General features: G+C 37.2%; 1 protein-coding gene across 1 annotated transcript; it reads right to left on the bottom strand.

The window, feature by feature from the left end:
• Positions 1–13,816: 13,816 nt before the first annotated feature.
• On the bottom strand, positions 13,817–15,450 carry LOC137733357 (zinc finger protein ZAT9-like). Its single transcript, XM_068472509.1, has one exon. It carries the CDS (start codon positions 15,376–15,378, stop codon positions 13,909–13,911), a length of 1,470 nt encoding a protein of 489 aa, XP_068328610.1. The 5' UTR covers positions 15,379–15,450; the 3' UTR covers positions 13,817–13,908.
• Between the last annotated feature and the right edge of the window lie 634 nt (positions 15,451–16,084).

Genomic DNA, 16,084 nt, shown 5'->3' with positions numbered 1-16,084 from the left:
GTTCACGGTAAAAGCTTCATTGACAGGTTTCTTCCCATTTTTGTCTACCCTTGGAGTAAACACCATGTCCTTCTTGAAGTAGGTGATTGGCTCCTTCTTCCCATGATTGGTGATACTCAGCTCCATTTCATGGGAACGAGTTGTCAGTTCCCCAAATGTTCTCGACTTTATACCTTGGAGGATGTAATGTAGCCCCCAGTGCATACCTTGAACACACATCTCAATGGCGGAGGTTTCAGAAAGCCGATCTTTGCAATGCAGACTTAATGAACGCCATCTGTTGATATAGTCGATGATAGGTTTATCCTTCCATTGCTTCGTACTCTTTAACTCCAGTATGCTTATGGTGTAGTGAGTGTTGTAGAATCGGTTAAGGAATTCCCTTTCAAGATGGTCCTAACTGTTAATGGATTCGGGCTCGAGGTTAGTGTACCAATCAAAGGCATTACCTTTCAACAAGTGTATGAACTGCTTGACGAGGTAGTCTCCCTCTGTCCCAGCGTTATTGCCAGTTTCGATGAAATGGGTAATATGTTGTTTAGGATTACCTTTTCCATCGAATTGCATGAACTTTGGCGGTTGATAACCCTTTGGCATCCTAAAGGCATCAATCCTTTTAGAGTATGGTTTTAAGTATAGCACGGAATCATGCGAGCTTCTTTCATATTGTGCCTTGATTGTGTTTGTGATCATCCCTTGCAGCTGTTGGATAGAGAGAGATCCCAATAGCGTCGCAGCTCGGTCCACCTTTAGCTTCTCCTTAGCTTTGTCCATCAGCGGTTCCTTATTTTCGCCAGTTTCCTCCTTTGGTGGATCAACTTTCAGGTTAGCTTTCTCGTCATGCTGGGCCCCCAGACGGTTGACGAGTGTAGCAATCTGTAAATCCTTTTACTCCATGGTCCTTGTAAGTTACAATATGTGTTTACAATTTTCTTTGATTCAGTCTTCAAAGGTCGCGATGACTTGATATTGGACGAATAATTAAACGATTGCTTCAAGCTTTAAGTTTGAAAACAACGTGTGGATGGTCTTCAACTCAAGGTGCGGCAAAGATGATGTGTTGATGCGAGTTTTCGTTGATTCAAGGGTCTTGGCGACTTGATCTTGAAACGAACGTCCTTACAAGTTTGTGAGCTTGCAACAAAGTCTTGAAAGAATCGACACGAGTGCTTGTTGATTCTTCAAGGGAATACTTCAGCTTTGGTCGAAAGAAAGTTCAGCTTTGGTTGTTGCATTCTTTGAAGAGAGGTTTGACAGCGTATTAGTCTTCAAAGGTTTAACAGAGGTTCTTCTGAATGCCAAAGTTTTCGACCTTTATGCTTGTGGTAGGACCTTGTATTTATAGGCTTCTCAAGGCTTGCCTTTGGGTGGATTTGGCTTTGATATATGTCCAAATTTGTCCATGGGAGAATTTAGGGATGTTTTGTGTCTTAATTTCAGCCATCTATACTTCCTTGGCCAAATTATAGGGCCTTTGTTGCCTATTTTGTGAGCAATCTTCAATTCTTGCTTGTTTTATGAAGATGCCTTAACTTTCTTTCCGGTTTTGAGAACACTTTGAACCTTTGCCCTTTTTTTAAGAGAGGTTTTCTCTCTTTGGCTGAATTTTGGGAAGTTTTAAGCTTCCTTTGCTTGATTTGTGCCACATGTCATTGATGACTTGTCCATTTGTGATAAGTCATATGCCACGTGAAGCTTTGCGATGCATCATTTGTATGCAATGAAATTTACATGTCTACAATTATTTAATACAAACTTATTGATAACCCCCCCTCCCCTTCCCCCTCCCCCCCCCCCCTCCATCCCCCTCCCCCCCCCCCCCAAGCATGGACTTCTTCAACTGCTTAGGTACCTTGTTCCAAGACTCAAACTTGGCAAAGCATTCCTTCCCCACCAAATCACCAATATCATAAATAAGTTTAGCGTACGCCTCATCCATACTTTTGTCTTCAAAGTACAACACTTGCTTCCGTCGATACCTCTCTGATCGTACTACAAGTTTCTTTTTCCTAGAACCTTTTCCAGAATTGGTCATTGCCTTTGAAACAATTTTTTTTTGAAAATTAGGGTTTTGAAATTGTGTTTATATAGCAATAGGAAACATTTGCGCGACAAACCCATTAGTCCCGCAAACGCGTCATAACTGCGCAATAAATGTAAGTGTTTGAATGCAATCTGACCATTTTCATGATAGTGATGTTCGTCGCACGAAGTGGTCTTGTGGGATGATATTTCGTTGCGTAATCTCTTTATCGACAAATGTGATTGATTGCAATTATAAAGTTTACTTAAACATAGATATCTATGTTGACGTAAACTTTATAATTACAAATGAATATTCAGTTAAATATTTAATCTAAAAATAATTAATACCTTAAATATTTATTCTAAAAATAATTAATACCTTAAATATTTGTTCTAAAAATAATTAATACCTTAATCCATTCATTTATTTTAAAAACCAAACAAGAATTAAAGCCTAATTAAATCCAAATACACAACTTATAAAAATAAAAAAATAAAAAAACCTTCAATTTAAATATTGTCCTAAAAAATATAGATTTAAAACTACGATTTCGATGGTCTTCCATTTTGCCCAACTTCATAACGCTGCCGATTGTAACCTCCCTCCAATGCATCCTCCATCAACTTCATCAATTGTTCATTCGTATCATCTTCAAGAGTATACTTACACTATTACACATATATGCAAATAATTAATTCAAACATATAACAAAAAATTTCACAAAATTAATTGTTGATCCATCAACAGTATACTTACTAATAATTCATCCATCACCGTCTTCTTCGCATTCTCGGGCACATATTTCCAAGAACGCCACTCAACAGTGGGATAATTATTCTACATGGCTACAGCAATCGCATGCGCGAACTTAAAATGTTGCCTCAAATCATTTGAGTTGGCAGCAAGCACGCTCTGATCCTTGTTTTTATCCTCTATCCCAGGACAAACAGAATTGTGAAGAATAAGGACAACAAAAGCGCATATTTGTAAGAAGGTTAAGGTCTTTGCGTGACGAAGGATTTGTCACGCAAACATTTGTAATAAATGTAATATTAATTCCTCTGATTCACCTGCAGTGAATGGTCTAAGTGAAAACAGATAGCAACTTGTGTGACAAAACCTTTGTCGCGCAAGGTTTTCGTGCTAAAAAAATTACCCGCCTGCATTTTCTTGATGACTTTGCGCGACTACAACTATTGTTCGTCACGCAATTTTTTTTTTTTTCCTTTCCTGTCTTTTTGGCGCGACGACAATGTTTTTCCGTCATGCAAGTACCTCTTGTGCGACTAAATATGGTTTGTCGCGCAAGCTGTTTTTCCTACTAGTGTTGGGGAATTGGAAAAATTTCAGGAAGAAAAGGTATTTTCTTTTTTTAGATCATTTTAATTGTTAAATAAAAAATTAGTAATTTATTAATTTTTTATTTTAGTTGGGGAATGAGTGGGCCACACTCCTGCCACGTCATCATTTAACAGCCAAATTGACAGAAAATTTAATAGAGGTCTGACATTGCAACGAATTCATAAGTTGAGGTATGAATTTGCAATGTTTAAAACATGAGCTATAAGATTGTTGTTTGACCCATAGTTGAGGTAGTTTTGTGTTATTTACTCTAAATTTAACTATAATGTTTGTATTGGCATACGATGAAGATACGTTAATAATAAGTGGATCGACAAGTAGGTCTCTCATTTGGTAGACACAAGTTCGAATGGCAGGCAGTTTGTAGAAATGTTCTACTCCAAGATTAATTAAGACCCTTTAATTTCCGTGACTAAATGTTGCCCTTAAAATATGAACAAACGCTAAGACACCAAGAGTCCTTTTGACATATACTTCAATGATTAAGCCCCAGAATTTAACGCAAAACCATGAATATTTTGCCATCTTATGCTGTGACCATAGAGTTGTTGGATTGTTTAAAATATGATTGTTTTCCTACCAAGTGTGTCGAGTGTATATCGTGGGTGGTGGTACTAGCCACAGAGTGGTTGTTAATTAGGCCTTGACAAAAAAGCAGATGAGGTAAGAGGAACTACCATTTTCTCCTTTTTAGTGTCAAGTAATCAAGCAAATGAAGCTAACTCAGTTGGGCTTCAACTTTTCTTCCAATTCTCCTTTTGACATATAATTCAATGATTAAGTCCCAGAATTTAACGCAAAACCATGAATATTTTGCCATCTTATGCTGTGACCACAGAGTTGTTGGATTGTTTAAAATATGATTGTTTTCCTACCAAGTGTGTCGAGTGTATATCGTGGGTGGTGGTACTAGCCACAGAGTGGTTGTTAATTAGGCCTTGACAAAAAAGCAGATGAGGTAAGAGGAACTGCCATTTTCTCTTTTTTAGTGTCAAGTAATCAAGCAAATGAAGCTAACTCAGTTGGGCTTCAACTTTTCTTCCAATTCATTAGTTAGTACAAGTGCAACCAATTATCATACACATCTTTGTTTGATTATATAATGTACGTGATATTGAAATGGACAAACTAATAGCACAACAAAGTAGACAACTTGAATTAGATTCTTAATATTGTACATGCATGCTTAGATGCTCAAAATGCTATCATTAAAATTACTGCTCTGCTCAATTTACACCAAATCAACAGTTTATTATTATTTAGCAGTAAGAAAGATAGGTGGTTTTTAGTATCTGTACAGTTAGAATTTTACATTACTATCTGTTATGCAGAGTTTTTTTTTTTTTCTTTTTTGTGTAAGATCGTCACGTGTTATTACGAATTAATTCGCTCAAATTATTACATGTAGTAGGCAAAGATACTTAAGTATAATATCAACTAATTTGTACATTTGTTGTAACAGTTGAGCATGGATAGAAATCATTGTGATTCTTGTAGAGCAAGTCCACCCCATGCCAATTGCTTGGGCAATTGGGCAATCCAATCCCCCAAAACTCAAAAGACTCACCCCACCCTAGCCAAATCAGTCAGGCTATTGTGGAGCCCAGCATTGTTGGATTGAGCAGTCGGGTAAGAATCGATTCACCCGACACCCGATTGGATATGATGTCATGCTGACGTTAGCGTAACTTTAACCATCCCAAAAAATTTGCAAGTGAGACTTAGCGGAGGTGCATAGGGCTGAGTTGTAGAGCCAAAACTCAAAACCTAGACTCGTGGAGGTAGGATGGAAAGAGAGGGGAAGATGGAGGGCCGAGTTGCAGAGAGAAGAGTCAAGGTAGGATCGAGAGAGAGAGAGAGAGGGGAAGATGAAGGGGCTAAGGCAGGATCAAGAGAGAAAGATAGGAAGACGAAGAGAAGGAAAAAGGAAAAGGAGTGGAAGAGAGGGAGAAGGAGAGGATGAGTGGGAGTGGGAAAGGAAGAGAGAAGGAGAGGGAGATGGAAAGGAATGGAGAAACGAGGAAGAGCAAGGGACATGAAGAGAGGCACATGAAGAGAGATGGAGACAGAGAGGAAAGAACGGATGAAAAAATATAATTAATAATAAAATAGAATTATTTTATTAATTATTTATTAAATGTTATAAAAAATAATTTTCTAATATCGATTGCCCGGGCAATTCATTTTGTTATTAGGGCAAGAATTGCCTGCCAAATTGAAGGGGTAATTAATATTGCCTTAGTGAGGCATAACTGCTCTTACTATCACAACAACATATTACGATAAATTTCGTATACATGACCACTTATTGTTAGTAATCTTTTGTTGTGAAGAATCGCAATTGTAGACATGTAAATTTCGTTGCATATAAATGATGCATCACAAAGCTCCACGTGGCATATGACTCATCACAAATGGACAATTTATCACTGACATGTGGCATAAATCAAGCAAAGAAAGCTCAAAATCATTCCTAAATTTCAGCAAAGGGGAAGAAATCTCTTTAAAATTGGCAAGGGGCCCAAATTGCTCCCAAAACTGGAAAGAAAGCTGAAGCATCTTCACAAAACAAGCAAGAATTGAAGATTACTCACAAAATAGGCAAGAAAGGCCTATAGATTTCAGCTAAGCAAGGGAAAGTGGCTGAAATTAAGACACAAAACATGCCCAAATTCTCCCATGGACTAATCAAGACACAAATCAAAGCCAAATCCATCCAAAGGCAAGCTTTGAGAAGTCTATAAATACAAGGTCTTCAGACAAGCATAAAGGTCGACAATTTCTACATTGAAGGGCCGAAATTCTCACACAAGGAGAACCTCTGCCAAATCTTTGAAGACTAATACGCTGCCAAAGCTCTTTTCGAAGAATGTACAGCCAAAGCTGAAACTTTCTTTCGAGCCGAAGAGTTCCCTTGAAGAATCAACAAGCACTTGTGCCGATTCCTTCAAGACTTTTTTGCAAGCTTAAAACTTGTAACGATGTTCGATTCAAGATCAAGTCGCCAAGACCCTTGAATCAATCAACATCACCTTTGCCGCAGGTCATACATAAACCTAGAGGTAAAGACTATCCATGCATTGTTTAAAGCTCAAACTTGAAGAAATCGTTCAATTGTTCGTCCGAGATCAAGTCATCGCAACCCTTGGATCAACAACCTACGCATCTACATCAAATTTGAAGACTGAATCAGAGGAAAATTGTAAACAGAGATTGTAACCCTACAAATTCATCAATACCAATCTACTTTGTACACGTGTTCTCATTTCATTCGTTACAGATTTTTTGTGTTTACAGCAATGCTTTCAATCCATGCTCAAATATTATAAGACAGGTACATACTAGTTGATATATACTATAGGGGTGTGCTATCCACACATGGGAAAACTAATGAAAAGAGCTTGAAAACTTTGAGTTTTAACAATAAGGACAAAATAAAGGGTAAAGTGAATAGTACCACGATTGACTTTTTAGTGTAAAAATGTGGTTTTTCGTTAAAGTGAACAATACCAGGAAATTTTTGATAGGAGCATATTCATGCGACTTAAATGGCTTGTTCTCGTACATTTACGTTATGTTTCTTTAGTTAGTTTAGTCCTTTATGCTTCTTTTGTGTGTTTTCAGGATAATAAGACGTGTTTGACGAAAGGATGCATTGTGGAGTGTTTTGGAGCACTATTGGGTTAAGGATGGATAGCTTATGCTTGGAGCCCAAGTGTTGGATGAAATTGAAGGCCTTGTAAGCACTTGAGGACATAAAACAATGGCCCTAACCCAATTACATTCACCTTGCCTTGGGCTTAACACAAACACCATTCCTTGCCATGCAAGGGGGAGCAATTTGGGTCCATTTCATGTACTTAAACCCTAGCCCAATCCACAATCACTTCAAAGCCATGCAAAACCTTTCAACACCTTTTAATCATTCCCCTTTAAGTTATGATTTTATTTCCTAACCCTACATGCATTATTTATTAGCATCTTCACATGCATTCACACCTCTTTAATCCACATGCATTCATCATCATTCACTCTAGTTTTAATTCACATGCATTCCATCCTTTAATTCACCCACATGCCCCTTTAAATCATTCACTCTTCCATACACATTTCAGTCACAAACACCAAGCAACAAACCCCTTGTTGCCGTGTATCTCCCTTACAATCCAAACACCATTCCAACACTTCACAACACCACTCCTCTACCATTTCCATAATCCCCCAAACCTCACCTTAGACCTTGTGCTACAATAACGAGGAAGAGAAGAGGACCTAAACGTTCATACAATTCAAGTTTGAGTTGTTGGAATGTTTAGGTGATTCTTTGATTTCAATGTTTCATTTTAATTCTCTTTGTTTTGTACGTATAAGGAATGGAAGAGAAGAGTGCCTAAACGTTCATACAATTCAAGTTTGAGTTGTTGGAATGTTTAGGTGTTTCTTTGATTTCAACGTAATGAGGAACTAAAACCCCCTTTAGCTAGGGGGTGATTCGAAATAAATGTTTATGCTTGCATTTTGATTTGATTACTTCTAATTGCGTTTCATAAGTTGTGAATTCAATTTGTTTAACCGTTTGATTGATAACTTATTTATGTATGTTATTGAGAATGCGCGCTTAATTTTCATGCATGAATATGACGCTAGAATATAAGTGAGTTTCACCTAATCGTTATGAACTTATATTCACAAGTAGTGGAGGTTGCTTATAAACAATCGCGTTAAATGAATTCTTGGCACGAGTTTCATGCTCATCATAGTAACGAATGCCTCGTCAACACTTATAGTTTTCATAATACTTAATGATCTTTGATTGTATCTTTATTGTGCTGTTCACGTAAAGGACTTTTGGAGAATGTAGTGAATTGCGTTGCGCTAACCCATCCAATTCATTAACTTAAGGAAAACTTGACGGTTAATTTAAGCGGACCTAATTGACCCGGGGTGATGAGTTTCATAATTTATTAAAATGCAATTGGAAATCTTTTTATTATGCAAGTGTAACATGTATGGAGATGAACCCCTTAGCTATTCTATCATCCATTCATTCCATTTCATCAATTCCATATTTACATTCTGTTTTAATTTGTTCATTTAATTTAATTTCGTATAAACTTAAATCCCCCTTTACTTTAATGTCAATTTAGTTAGAAATCATTTTAGTTTGTGTTTTTAAAAGCATTTTGAGTCTTTGGTTTGTCTTAGTGTTTTAAAGATTAGTTTTGCATTCTTTGAGTCTAGTATAGTGTTTTATATTGTTTTTACGTTTTTGAGTCAGTTTCCAAGAGATTAACAATCCCTCCTAATCCCCGGTCCAGAACGATCCCTACTTATACATATACTACAACTTGACGAAAAGAGGGTTTAATTTGTGCGCGTATAAATCTCGCATCACAATGCTTTCAATCCATGCTCAAATATTATAAGACAGGTACATACTAGTTGATATATACTATAGGGGTGTGCTATCCACACATGGGAAAACTAATGAAAAGAGCTTGAAAACTTTGAGTTTTAACAATAAGGACAAAATAAAGGGTAAAGTGAATAGTACCACGATTGACTTTTTAGTGTAAAAATGTGGTTTTTCGTTAAAGTGAACAATACCAGGAACTTTTTGTTAAAGTATAGGCAAAAAGACAGACTTTCAATTTTAGAATCAACGACCTAACAAAGTTTTCACTCTCTTTCATACAGTCATACTCATAAATGTTTTATCCTCTTAAAAGTGAAATTAAAATTGTGACAACCCATCCCTAAAATTTCATTTTTATTTATTTTAATCGAGGGAATTGACAAAAATGCCGTAGAGGCAAGGACTTTGACTTCCGTTGACCATTGTCTAGAGAAACGTATGACTTATTCTTTTAGCGTATTTGTGTAGTACTCGTTGGTATGAACGCATAGGCGAAAACCGTTTGTGAGTCTGGATTGTAACGGTATAGTTACAGACATTTGAAATTGGTTACTTACATTTTAGATTCTAAATTATTTGAACTCCCACCTTGTGGGAAGGAATCCTAATCATTTTCAAGGAAAGAAAATAGGAAATTAGTGAGACAGGGATCAACTAATCAGGAAGAAGGGAGAACCTTTCAACCCATGCACAACCCAGTTTCGACTCGGCCAAATTTTGGCCAATCTTCGCCATTTTTTAGGCGATTCATCCACATCCAACACCTGCAACCTACTCAGCTACCCTACTTCTTCCATCTCCACCAAAAATCAAGGGTTTTTAAGGCCTAAACCATAAGGAACTCCACCGGAGCATCGGAGGTGCTCGACGGCGTTTCCGCCATTCCGGCAAGTTTCACCACCCACCACTACCCTTAATCAAGTCCCCTTGGACCAAGGAACAAGACCCAACCAGTTATAGGGGCGTTGGAACATCAAGGAAGGAGAATCGAAGTTCACCCATTCTAGGGTTTCTGACGAATCGAGGGGAATTTGAGATGTTTCCCGGCCGAATTGTCCTTGGCCACAGGTATGAAGTTGTTTCTCTCAATGAGATCTTCATCCTTGTAAAATTTGATAATTTTTACAAATAGTGGAATTTTCCGGCGATCCGGGACGGTTGGCGACGCGTGGGCCGAGACCCTACCTGACCATCCTAGGCTAATTTTGATGTCCTAATTCCATATTTGACATTTGTTGAGTGAAATTATGATGTTTTAGTGTAGTTTCGTAGTTGAGCACCTAGTTGGCCGCCACGGGGCCCTTGTTTGCATTGACTATCCGATCATTGGATCGTCATCAAACCTTAATACTTTATAGTACGAAATATTTGAGGACCATAGGAACTGACAGATCATGAATCCAACGTACAGATCTTCCCGAAATGGAGTTGTAAGCTCGTAAAATAAAACATTGACCGCCACTTGAATTTGCAATTGGCAGAGATCCAACCGTTGGATCGTAATGAAATTTTAGTATGATGTTCTAGAAACATAATGTGGAAGTTACGGATCAGAAATCTGAGATGCGGATCTTCCAGATCGAGTTACATAGGGTTGTGGACCTTACAGTCGACCTTTGACTGACGGTTAAGTTTTGGTCAATGGGTTTCAAATCATTCTAGAACATCCTTGGGAATGTGTTTTACGTACGTTATATGTTCTATCGATAAGAATTCTAAGTTGAGAATTGATATTTGTTCTAGGCGATGATCGTTCATGACACCTTGATATTCGTGCTAGGAAATTGTAATGCGGACTCCAAGTGAATGGGTATTTTCCTTTTTATATTCACTGTACATTTAATCACTTACCACGTGTTCTTTCACGTAACCTTAGTTATTTTTTTTTTAAATCCAAAATGTAACATTTAATGCAAAAGTTAATTATAGTTGACATGTCCTTTCACCTAACTCTAGTTAACACGTGTCCTTTCACTTAACCATAGTTTTTTTTTTTTTTTTTCCAAAATCCAAAAAGTAACATTTAACGTGAAAGTTAACTAGAGTTAAATGAAAGGACACATGACAGATGATTATGTGTAAAGTGAACATACACCATAGTTGATAAAAAATGTTCCCTTAATATATTAAGAAAATGCTAGAGACACTATCTAGTTAAATTATAAGATTAAGTACCTAAAAAATTCGAACATTTTAGTGTTACTCCAAATTGGTCTAAATTTTTTAAAACATTCTAAGCAAGTATCTAACCTATTGAAAACGTCACATCAGTTAAGTCCCAGTGAATTTTGCAAACATAGATTAAATTCAAAAACCGCCAACTGGGTATATTGTGGTCAACTTTAATATTAATTGCTTCAAAATCTAAATTTCAAACATAGATTATAAAATATGAAACCCAATGGCCAAACGGGTATTGAATTGAATTGAAAATGGACCCACAATCTTCTAACATAAAAGAGGGTTAAAAATTCATATAGGGTTTCAAGGAACATGTTTATGCTCATGTCATTTTCTCATTCGTCGATTCTTGGCTCGTAAAACTTCAAGTTCTTCTTTGTGGGTAGTGAAGATGGTGGTGGTCGCATCATGGTAGTCCATGCCATTTAAGCAACCTCCATGACCTTCTTCTTGATGTTGGCAGCTTGAGTTGTAGGGTGGAATTGGAAGTTTTGCGTTGGGTTTAGAGGTGATGGCATGATTGGGTGGTGGTGATCATTAATTGGTGGAGGTTATGCTTCCATGACCTTCTATTGATTTTGTAGACAAAGTAAAACATTTTATATCTATAATATGTTCATTCATACCAATATACCTGCTAAAGCAAACCAACACATTATCAACCCTTTCCCGGTCATCAATCTTGTAACACCTAATTCCTCTCCCGTCTTTCTCATAAAACTCACCTCACTCTCATAAATGTCTGCCAAATCCATTCCTCTCCCGTCTTTCTCTTAAAACTCACCTCACTCTCATAAATGTCATCAATCCTAGTGTGACGTGTAGGGGTGGAAAAAATTCCCAAAAATCCCGAATCGAACCGAAAAAATCCCGATCCCAAACCAAAAATTTCCCAAACCGAAATTCCCGAAATTTTCGAGATGCTATCCCAAACCGATCCCAAAATTTCGGTATGGAATTCGGGATTGGCTTCTCAATATTTCGGGAATCCCATACCGAACCGAAAATATATAATGTTAATTATTATATATATATTTATACATATATATATATTATTCTTTTATAATTGATGCTAGTAGTTTCTAATTCATGCTCTGCAACCTGAAATGCCCTACACCTTGCATATTTTTCATGTTCTGTTTGATATTCATGTGGATTTTATTATTGCTGCTGCCATGGCTGATGATTTCAGAAGACTTGATTCTTTTGTCTCTCAACAGATTGCAAAAAGGGTTTAATTAATTTGAATTTTGACTATGATAAAAACAGTCAGGCATGCCAGTGTTCAATTAAATGGTAGTGTGAATGAAATGAAATTCCTAGTTCATGAATGTGTTCTTGAATTATATATTTGAAGAACAATTCATAATTTCATATTTCAATTTGGGATTCCCGATTTGTCCCAAAATCCCGAAAATATTTCGGGATTCCCGAAATTTGGGATTCTCGAAAATTTGGTTTGGGATTCGGGATACTAGTTTCGGTATGGTATCCCATACCGAACCACCCCTAGTGACGTGGATGATCCGCCAAATCCATTGCTGACTTCACCACGATCGATGAAATGATTGAGTGGACTAAAGTGCCAGATTGCTAATCCTGTTGTACGAGTTTTTCGTACCGTGGGTTTGAATCCCTCTCTTTCCATTTTTATTGATGACTTGGTATTTTCTTTCAATTTTTTTGCAAGCTCTTTTTATCTTTAATAGTTAAAAATGTGTAATAAATAAAATCCTACAAAGAACATTAAAAAATCAAGCAAGGAAAACAAGTTAGTAAATTTTTAATTGGGGCTTAACAAATGTGACATTTTCAATACATTAGGTATTTGTTTGGAATGTTTAAAAAGGTTGAGACCAATTTGGAATGACAATAAAATGTTGGAGGGTTTTAGGTACTTAATTCTAATTTATATTTTGTAATTCATATGATGTGGTTCTTGATGATTGAATTATTGTTGAAGTGTTGATTAACGTCTTTATTTGACATATCACATGATTTACAAATTTTGTCTAAAAATTTGATTATCTAACATTACCCATATACTAAACACAATTCCATAAAATGACTTCAGTTAACACAATTCCATATAATGACTTCAGTTAATCACAATCTATTGAATTTCAAATGCATATGAGATAGAAAAAAGGAGCAAGAAACCAACCAGATTGGATTATATTTGATTTGATTGGGCTCTCACAAGAAAATATGTCATTTGATCTAAAAAAGTCATTGAAATTAATCAATCAAAATTGGTTGGATTAGATTGGCTCGATTGGTTTGGGATTGTAACAAGCCTAGTTATTTTTATTTTTATTTTTGTAGTTTAACAATTTGCTGTCTAAGATTTATAAAGAAGAAGATAACTAAACAAAGGTTTAAAATGATAGTAGTTTTAGAGACATAAGTCTAAGATCAGCACCGGAAGCGCCAGCTGCTAATTCAGACTCAACTTTAACTTTAGTCTCTACCAATTGAGTAAGAGAGAGATCACCAAATTAAAAGTACTCTTTTGTTTTGTGTATGGTGGGTTGACACTAACAAATTATTACCATACATCATGACTACACTTGAATCTTTTTTTCTTTGCCAAACAAATTTTAACAAGAAAATTTATATAGAAAAAATATAATGATTTATTAGAAGTGTGTATATATATATATGTATATATATATATATATATATATATATATATATATATATATCACCTGCAATATATATTGATGAAATGAGATTGGGGCTTAACTGGGTTCCTATTCACCCACTATAATGTACAGTAACAATTCAAAAAGAAAATAAGTTTTGAAAAAGAATTCTGAGCTATGGCTTGTTTGTAATAATTACAGTTTTCTTGGTACAAAAATCTTTGAACAAAAAGGGGGAGAGAGAGAGCTGAGAAAATCTCACATTTCTTCACATGAAATTATGGTTCAGCTCCAACATCAGTTGTTGAACCAATTCCCACCTGCAACCATGGTGAGGAGCCCCCACTGTTGGTAATATCCTTTAGTTCACTTAGCTTTGCTAACTTCACCTTACTGTCTCCTTCATCAACTACATTCTGCATTGAAACATCAGTGCTGTTATTATTGTTGTTATTAGTATTATAATCATCGTTGTTAAGGTTGTCATTGTCGATTTGGTGGTGGGAGTGGTGATGGGGATTGTCCTCCTCCTTTGTCCCAGTCCATGGTTGTAAAAAGAAATTTGTAGATACATCCAAGCTTGGTGGATTGGGACGCTCTCTTCTACCTCCTCCATTCTCATCCACCGGAGCAGGTAGATTAAGATCGAGCTTCAGATCAAGCGGGTCCGAAGCATCAAACTTAGACCTTTGGTTCATCATTTGCTGCTCCAAACTCTCTTGAAATTCATGGAACTTGACTAGAGTAGAAGTGTCTGTCGTGGCGTTGGACGTGATCCAATGACACCTCTTGTGCCCGCCCAATGCCTGTCCTGATGAGAATATCCGATGGCATATTGAACATTCATGCACCTTAGATTTTCTCTTTGAGGTATAAACTGATGGATTATTCGACCCATGGTCAAATTGTAGGGTTGAATTGGGTTTATTGGGTAAGAACTCTTCATGCGTGATGGCATCATCATCCGCCATACTATCTTCGACATGATCAAGACGGGCAGCAAAGCACCCTTTAACTTTCTTGTGACTAGCCCTATGACCGCCCAAGGCTTGGTGGGAATTGAATACTTTCTTGCATGCTTTACATTCGAACAAACCTTTATTGGCAACCCCTTTAGCCTTATTGTTGTCAATTGTCACCCCACGTGAAACAGGTGTCATGATGTTCATAGGGTTTCTTCGTTCCTCTTCTTTGCTGGCTGAAGCACAAGATTCTTCTGGTTCTGCCTCCATTGGATCCACCGTGGCATTGGACAACATCATTAAGCAATTGGCAAGGTCCTCTTCCTCACTTGATGGGCAATGCGGACTAAAATTTCCCACTTTAGCTCTGAAAGATCTCTTCCTTTTTGACCACCCACATCCTCGCCGGCTGCCACCTCCCCCATCCTCCTCATCAGAGCCTGGCGAGGACACAAGGGACTCGGCATCTACAGAATTACCACATTTGCCATGTTCAAGGAAGGATTTCCAAGACAAGAACTCTTTGCCACAATTCTCACAAACCCGGCAGCTTTTTAGGCGATTAGGGTTTGTTCTTAGAGCATACATGCACTTGTTGGTAGCGGGTACATTGCCGCCGAGTTTGTCCTCCCAATCACTCGGAGGATCGTCGTCGTCGATGTGACCTTCATCCCCTATTCCATGTGCCCTCATGTGCCCTCCTAGCGCTCTACCACACACAAAACCTTTCTTGCATATTTTACAGAAGTGTTTAAAGCTTGATTGCTGGTCGACAATCAAAGCCATTAATTAAAAAAATAATAAATAAATAATCGAAACCCAGGGAAAAAACAAAACTATAGAGGAGAGAGGGATGGAGAAAATTGGTGATGATGGAAGTGGGTCAAGAATGGAAGAGGGAAAGAAGGTGTTTGTTCTTGTTGTGAAAAGAATTGTGGGGTTGCATGGCGATAATTAAGAGGTTCTAGTCCTAGTTTTTAGTTGAGGTGTTGGTTTGGATTGAATTTGTGGATATGGTACAGAGAGAGAGAGAGGGGCGTGGGAGTTCTTGAAGAGCTGGGGTGGGACGACATTGTGACAAGTGGACGGAGGGTTAAATGATGAGAGACTTTTTCTGTGGCGGTGGCGCCGCCGAGTCAAAGCTAGAACCAAGGGATGGACGTCCTTACATCAAGAGTACGTTTTGTTGTGTTGGGTTCGGACGAGTGAGATACTTACAGAAAGAGTGTGTGTATGTCTGTGTGTGTGAGGGAGTGAAAGAGAGGAAGAGAGTGGTTCTAACTGCCATACCTATTCATATCCCTTCATTTCCAAGCCAAGAAAACTAATCCATGCTTCTCCTTGTCTGTCGGTTGGTTCCACCTGCTTTTCCACACAAATTCCTTTTCTATTATAAACAACTAACCTTCCATTAATTAGTTCGTGTTTTTTTGTTTAGCTTTATTCTAACTTTCTATTTTTTGTATTAAAAGAAAACAGACTTTCTATTTTT

This window comes from Pyrus communis, chromosome 5 (assembly GCF_963583255.1).
Source record: "Pyrus communis chromosome 5, drPyrComm1.1, whole genome shotgun sequence".
Lineage (NCBI taxonomy): Eukaryota > Viridiplantae > Streptophyta > Magnoliopsida > Rosales > Rosaceae > Pyrus > Pyrus communis.
This window is presented reverse-complemented; position numbering and strand designations above follow the sequence as displayed.